Raw genomic sequence first — 7,911 nt, 5'->3', positions numbered from 1 at the left:
CCCCTGGGGGCAGGGCTTTTATCACCCGTTCCTCCGGCGGCCCTTGCCGCCTCTGTGAGAAACGCGGCGGGAGACGGCGGCAAGTGCTGCCGTGAGGGCCGCGGGGGTCCTGGAGGCCGTGGCGGGGAGACCACCGCACCCTGCAGGTGAAGCCGCAACGTGCGGCCTGGTGAGGCAGCGCCCTGCTCGGCAGGGCCGACTGCCCTACGTCGAAACTCTGACAGGAACATTTAAAGGGTGATGTGTTAAAGCGTCTCCTAAAGGGCCTCCTGGTACTTTTTAAGTCTGTGATGTCTTACCTATTCCTGTGATGTGTACTTTAGTGACCATGCTTCATCAACTGCACTGTCCTATACAAAGGCATGACCCTAAAACATGAGCTTCCTAAATTGAGATTTTTTTTCAAAACTCTCTCAGAAGTCCTTTTAAAGGCACATACTGTTTGCTTTGCTAAGACTGCTGTTACTCAAAATGCATTTTCCTATGGCCACCTACATATAAACCCTTGAGAGGTCTGGGTGTAGATAATTTTGCAGCTTTGCTCTATTCCTGCATCAGTTCTCTTCGATGATCTGTGAACTGTGAGGAGAGCACCAAGGCACTGAAGAGAGTGCTAAGGTATCTGAACAAATGCTGATATTCCCAGCCTTTTAATTATATGGCGCTTTACTTAACATTCACTGATTGACTGCATAAGAAACAGTTTCTAAAACCAAAGCCGATGACTGAAAGCATCCTTCAATGTAAGAGCTTTGCAGATTTGTACCGTGGATGGATCTATTCTAGGCAGGCTCTAGAATAAACGCTGGTGTGAACAAGCTCTTAGAGATTGCTGCTACAAGCACAAAAGGAGGTGGATTTAGAGTGGGATTTTAGGCATTTTTATCCAGTCTGTTTGGCCTGTTTTCACACAGGCTTCTTGTGTGACTAAATCTTTTAGACAAGATGTCTCCCTTTTGGCTAAAGGAGCTATGGGTATTTCTAAAACTTTTGCTTGTTTTCCCCTTCTTTGGATTTGTTATCCTCAGACTGCCAGTAGGCAGCTAGATCAAGATAAAACTGTTGTTTACATTGTCTCTGTGTATACTTTAGTTAGAACACGGTACTATTGTAAGAGTTTAGTGTCTTCCACTGTGAAACATTTAGACTCTTATCAAGAAGATCCATTTTTTTTCAAACTGCAAATCCCAGATCTCTCAGCTGATGCTGGAGCTGCCCCTAAACCCACTGACAGTGAGAATCCTGGTGTGAAGTAGCAGCTTGTAAAACCTAAATCAAGGACTCTGTAAGAGCTTTCTGTTCAGCAGTCAGAACGGTTACTCAGTCCAAGTTTGCTTAGACACTAATAAGACAATCAGACATCTTTCCCACTTTGTTTTGAGGGAGGCTAAGAACATATTTGGTCAGCCACTGTGTTCGGATGAATCACCAGTAACTTGATCAGGATGTATGAACCCTAAGGTAGCGTTTGACTGGTGTGTATTTCCAGCTGATGAAAGTTTTTGTTATACTTGCTTTGAAACATGTTATACATGTTTTGAAACACTTTCAGATTGTTGCTGTAGCTCCACCATAAGTGGGTATTTTTGGAAAAAGCATTTTGGATGTATCAGAACTGCAGTTTGAAGAAGGAAGTTTGGTTGTGGACACACTGCTGTTATTCAGATCATTCAGAAAAGCAAAACAACCTGAGGAAGGCAACTGTATTAAGACTTTAACCTGTAAAAAAAAAATAAATTCACTGCAATATTTAAAGAGTATTACTGACTGCATAAAAGCAGGCAGTACTGAGTCAAATGCCAAGAGCTGCTATACGTGGTATTGTTGTGGTTTAACCCAGCAGGCAGCAAAACACCACACAGCCGTTCGCTTACTCCCCCACAGTGGGATGGGAGATAGGATCAGAAAAAAGGGAAAACTCATGGGTTGAGATAAAGACAGTTTAATAGGACAGAAAAGGAAGGGAAACTAATTAAAAAAAAATACAAAACAAGTGATGCACAATGCAATTGCTCACCACCCACTGACTGATGCCCAGCCAGTCCTTGAGCAGCGGGCTGGCACCTCCTGGCCAACTCCTCCCAGTTTTATTGTTCAGCATGACATCACACAGCAGGGAATATCCCTTTGGTCAGTTGGGGTCAGCTGTCCTGGCTGTGTCCCCTCCCAGCTTCTTGTGCACCCCCAGCCTCCTCACTGGCAGGGCAGTCTGAGAAGCTGAAAAGTCCTTGACTTAGTGTAAGCACTGCTCAGCAACAACTAAAAATCAGTGTGTTATCAATGTTATTCTCAACCTAAATCAAAACACAGCACTATACCAGCTTCTAGGAAGAAAATTAACTCTATTCCAACCAAAACCAAGACAAGTACTATATTTTTAACATATATATATATACATATATGAGTTGCTAAATGGTATGATTAATCCTGGGGCTGATAGCTAGCCTTCATTTTGGGGCTGTGGCCTGTAATGCATTTTGTATAGTTTGCAGATAACTATAATCAAAGATTTCTGCTACAGAAAAAGCTTACGCTAAGTAAAGACACCCTAGAAGAAGTCAAATGCTTCCTCTGGTTTGCAAGCAGAACCATCAAAGTTCTTCAGCAGTGTTAAAGCTCTTTTTAGTGTTATAAATGGTCTGAAGGAAAGTCTGGAAGGCTTTCATGGTATAATTACAGGTCAGTACAGAAAGGAACAGAACAACAGTGAAATTTTCCAACAGTGAAAATTTTATGTGTTCATTTCAGCATTTAGTTTAAGCTTGTTTCTACACAACTCAACAGCCATCTCATTGAATTATAGTGTTCTGGACTCACTGTGGTACTTTATTTTAAGCAAGCAATGCTGTTACCATTCCCTGCATTGGTGCTAAAAGACTTTTAGGGTTCCAACCATGGAATTCCAGGGTAATTCAAAGTTGTTTCAATTCTATGGCAGAAAATAAATTTCATCAAATTTAGAGGAACAACAAGTTCTCCAGGCATGGTTTTGTAAAACTCTATAGTAATACTTCTCTTGCAGCGCTACTTCATATCTATAAATATAAAAACATGAAGCATGGGCAAAGAACTTTAGCAGGAACTTTATTCTGTGAGGCACTTAGATTCACTGTCATGAATGGTAAACTTTAGTGAAAAACATAACAAAAATAACACAAACAACTAGTAAAGAAAAAAAACATATAAAAGTACTTCCAGAGGAGAGATCACATTATAGTCCACGAGTCTGGTAAACAACAGGCTTTTAGCACAATTTCCATTCCCTGTTCACAGATGCAGTATTTTAATTTTCAGTCTTCCTGTGGTTTTCTAAGGCAGAATCAGGGCAGCAAGTGAGCAAATCTGACAGAGGACCTAATGCAAAAGTTAACTAAGGAAGAAAACTGGAGATAAGCAATGAAAGATCAGTACAGAGAACAAACCTCACATAATTCAGATATCAGGTGATTTCATCTAGAGGAGTCAGAGAGGGAACAGATGACAGAAGTACAGGCTCAGATGTTTCTCAGCCTCACAGATGTCGTGGGAACAGATGACAGAAATACAGGCTTAAATATCTGTCAGCCTCACAGAGGGCATTTTAAATAAAAAGGTTTGTTGGGCATACTGACCCTAACTGTGGAACTTTTAGTTTTCATCAGAACAGGCTAAATGAAAGCAAAGATGAATACAGTAACCAAGTTGTGCCACAGGACATATAAATCAACTTATTTGAACAATATATCCTTTCTATGCATATAATACACAACACAAAATGTTTTATTTGAAAAATAAACATTCATTTTAAAAATAACATAGCAACTACATTCCACCATTTTTTCAAATCAGAAGTATATCCTTAGGTTGCAAACTGTTCATTTTAGTGGTCAAGCCTTAACAGGATCAACATATGTGATCTGAAAAGCGCTGCAAAAGGCTGATAGAGAATCGGGTAGAAATATGTAGTGCAGATGTATACCCTTGCTTGGGGGTTTTTGTTTGTTGTTTTTTTAAAAACAAACCCATGGGATCACATCCAGAGAGAACTGAAAGCAACTGTACCACAAGCATGAAAGTACAGGCTATTTAAGATGCCATATTAACACACACAAAATACTCTTTCCTGTTGAGTCTATCAGATGGATCAACTGCTAGTAAATCTAAAATTTGACCTACATTAAAAATCATCTGAGAATTCAATACAACTCTTCTGTGCCTCCGATTTCCTCATTATGGGGTTTTCTTAAAAACTTTAAAATGGCACTAGTGTTTTTCGATAGCATACCCTGAGTGGACATACACCAAAGGAAACTAATTTCAGTTTCCAAGCTTCTGGCATAAAGGGAGAGAAGGAATATTTGTTTCTTTTATACATTAGGAAGAATATCATAGTGACTTTCAAACCAGTGTATTCATGTCAGTGGTTATATTATTGTCTGAAAAGCATAAAGCTTTGTAACCAAACACTTGCTTCATTCCAGCTGGGTCTTTGAATTTATTCTACACCATGATATCTCAGTATCTTCTTTCAGAGATCTGTCTTATCCTCATAATGACACATACATGCAGCTCTCTGGCTATCCAGGTATGGTTTACATCCTAAATGTATAACCGCATCAAACAACAGCTGAACAGTTGATTCACAAGCTGCAAGTGAAGAGGAGTTCAGTTAAAAGTACTCTTTGAATGGAATATGAAACGTAACAGAAATTATTCTGTCAAACTCTGAATAATTCTAAGAAAGAAGCAATCTTGTCTGGGCATAGCAAATAGATTGTCAAATGAAAGACTGAACCAATACAGAATCAATTAAGTTGAGTTAAAGTTTTTCATATGCCAAACAAAACAAACAAGAAAATTCATTGCATATGGAATGTTATCAGTGTTAGAAACATCACTTAGTCTTAGAAAGATGAAAAGAGCTGGTTTACTCTCCCACTTTTTGCCTCCCAGTTTATGCAGAGGTTGCTGTCTTTAACAGCAGCTCAACAGAACTGAACAAATATTCCCTAGTTCTGACACTACTAACATGATGACTTATTTGCAGTGAAATGAATTTGCAAAGTTCAAACACAGGCTTGTTTGAAAAACTTGTGGCTCTCAGTGGGACTGCTTACTGTAAAAGTTGTCCAAGTTAAAAAGTGTGGTTATGTCATGTATTCATCAGATGCAGGCCAACAACCAGGAGTATCATATGGTCTGTTACTAAATAACCTAAAATTTATTCACAAAGGGATAGCATTAACTACTTCTGCTATGACAATGTATTATTCCAGTATCTTTATTTCATAAAAGGAAACAATTCAGTATTTTTCTACAGTTTACTAGCAATCACACATAGTAGACATTTAGAAATCACCCAGCAGAACAGTGAATATTCAGCTATGCTGCAGTAAAGTCAAGAATTATACATGCATTTTGATCAAGCTGTATTCCCATATTCATACTCCTAAATGGGGAGCATTATTTTTTCCACTCAAGGTTAGTTTTAACCCTAATCACTTTCCTATGCTGTGTCATTGCTCTGCTGTACAAGTGTCTGGGCTCTATGACAGAGGGACAGAACAAGGCATCAGCTTATGAAAACGTGACATTACTGTGCTGCACAAAGATTCTTTGCCAAATAAGCTCGTTTAAACTTGAAAAAAAAAGAAAGGCTTTTTCACACTCACCCTGGACGCTCTCTGAGATTCCAAGCGTTTTCTGCACATCTCTGCAAATTTTGGAGAGGCAGGACTGAAACTGCTCGTCACAATCATTTTTTTTATTGCCACAAGTATCATAGCATCTGTCGTGTTGATTGCAGCACTTTGTCATTGAAGGGATACCAATGTCAAACTGTGAAGAAAATCCCCCCACGCACACTCCGTTGGTATCCCAGTTAAGAAAGATATAGCCTATGAATAGACTGTAACGGTTAGAAATTGAAAACTAATGCAATCAATCTACCTGCCATTCACTTACCTTTCTATTTTGCTATTCACCTCTAGAAAGCTGTGGTGGTTTGGCCCCAGCCAGCAGCCAAGCACCCACAGAGTTGCTTCCTCACCCCCCACCCCACTCCACAGAATGGAGGAGAGAAAGGAAGAGCAAAAGCAAGAGAACTTGTGGGTCAAGGTAAAGACAGTTAAATAGATGAATGAAAGAGGAAAAAGATGCGCCAAAATAAGCAGTGCAAAAGCAATCATTCACCATGCCCCACAAGCAGCTGGATGCCCAGCCAGTCTGAGCAACAGCCACCTTAGAAGCCAAACATACACACTACCACCCTCCCTTCTTCCACTACTCCCGCTTTTATTGCTGAGCATGATTATTGTAAGTACGGAATATCCCTCTGGCCAGTTCAGTTCAGCTGCCCCAGCTGTGTCCCCTCCCAACCTCTGCCCAGCCCCAGCTGACGCTCTGGGGTGGTGGATGGGCAGAGTGGGGAAAAAAGATAAAGTCCCAAAGCTGTGTTAGCCCAAAATCTCAAACACAGCACCATGCAGCCTGCTATGAAGAAAGTTAACTCCATCCCAGCCAGACCCAGTTTATAAACTAAGCCATATTTTCTTTCTAGCATTAAGGAAAACAGATTTAGCGTCAATAAGGAGAGCAACAGTCACAGCCAAAGCCACTGCTCTCACAGGGCTATAGTTAGGGTTATTCAACACTTTCAAGATCGTGAGAACAAAATACTAAACCAAACATTAAAAAATTAGAAATGAATCATCAACATTCCATTTTATCCCTATAATATTTTATGTCAATGATGAAAATGCTTATGCTATGTTCATTTATAATACTAAAGTTTTCCCTATGTTGTCACCAAAGCATGTACTGGAGCTGATAAAAGCAGGGACACTGTACACGGATGCTGTCTCATCCTTAGAAAGGGGGAGGGAGAAAACCACCCACATCGAGGTGAGTTGATGTATGAAAGACACACAAAGAAGTCCCAAAATGGAAATAGTTACCTGAACTCCAAATAAAGGGGATCCACAACCATTTGGTGGTGACGGTTTATATCCATAGCGAGGAAACGGCTTTGATCCTGAAAAAGGTAATTTATCACACCTCAAATAGTTTTTGCACAGAATTTTTGTACTATTAGAACACATCAAAGGCATTTTTGAGGGCTTAAGACAGTAGTATAAGTTATACTTTTAACTTAAACATATATTCAGGCACCTGAATATCAACAATCCTTACCAAATTACCACTTAAAGGTACTAACCATTTTTTTAAAAAAGGGGGGCAAGACACCTGAGCAAGTGTTAATGTTAGCTTCCCAAGTTAAAAAAAGGAGCCAGAGTTACTAAAATTGATGTGTCAGTCTAAGTGTACAATACGTAGGATTGCATTAAAGAACAGAATAAGTGTTTTCTACATCTGCAATGTTAATAAAATTTAAATTAGTAGTCATGCCTTCCTGAGTGCAGCAAGATAGGGAATTCTGCATCCCAAGTTAAGGGAGTTAATTCGAAGATGACCCTCCACCTTGTTTCGATTTTGGAAACAGAGGCCGCAATTAAAAGTAATGAAGAAGAAAAAAAGTATTTGAAAAGTGCATGTTGTAGAACAGCGAGGAAATGTCACGGTGTCCTGGCCACTCTTGAGGAGCCAGTTAGGATGCCACCACCACACACATTTCCTGATTTAAGGAATAATCCAAGCCACAGGCTGGGGGGAAATCGATTCAGCCGAGAGGGACCAAGAGGGCCTACGAGAACCTCCCGCTTTGGGGCGCTCCTGCAGCACCGGTGACAGGCCTGGCAAGAAACCCCTTTTCTGGAGCATGGCCCGCCGGGACCCCCCTGCGGCACCCGGGGACGGCGGGGACCGGGGAGCCGCCGCCAGGCAGGTGTTCTATACATACACATCTGTATGTATATACAGACACACACGTTTAAGAACTTGTTACGGAGGTTTCCTCTGTGGCGGCGCCCCGGT

General features: G+C 40.6%; 1 protein-coding gene across 2 annotated transcripts; it reads right to left on the bottom strand.

Moving 5' to 3' along the window:
- Window positions 1–3,301: 3,301 nt before the first annotated feature.
- PLA2G12A (phospholipase A2 group XIIA) lies at window positions 3,302–7,905 on the bottom strand. Of its 2 annotated transcripts, none has more exons than XM_026848074.1 (3): window positions 6,936–7,905; window positions 5,652–5,817; window positions 3,302–4,626 (listed from the first exon to the last, which is right to left on the bottom strand). In XM_026848074.1, the coding sequence occupies exons 1-3, from the start codon at window positions 7,086–7,088 to the stop codon at window positions 4,508–4,510; spliced, it is 438 nt and encodes a 145-aa protein (XP_026703875.1). In that variant the 5' UTR covers window positions 7,089–7,905; the 3' UTR covers window positions 3,302–4,507. The 2 variants fall into 2 exon arrangements, with proteins under 2 accessions (XP_026703875.1, XP_026703876.1); XM_026848075.1 differs by having other exon boundaries at window positions 5,652–5,887; window positions 6,936–7,009.
- Between the last annotated feature and the right edge of the window lie 6 nt (window positions 7,906–7,911).

The sequence above is a fragment of the Athene cunicularia genome, assembly GCF_003259725.1.
Source record: "Athene cunicularia isolate RWA chromosome 4 unlocalized genomic scaffold, athCun1 chr4_part2, whole genome shotgun sequence".
Classification (NCBI taxonomy): Eukaryota; Metazoa; Chordata; class Aves; order Strigiformes; family Strigidae; genus Athene; species Athene cunicularia.
This window is presented reverse-complemented; position numbering and strand designations above follow the sequence as displayed.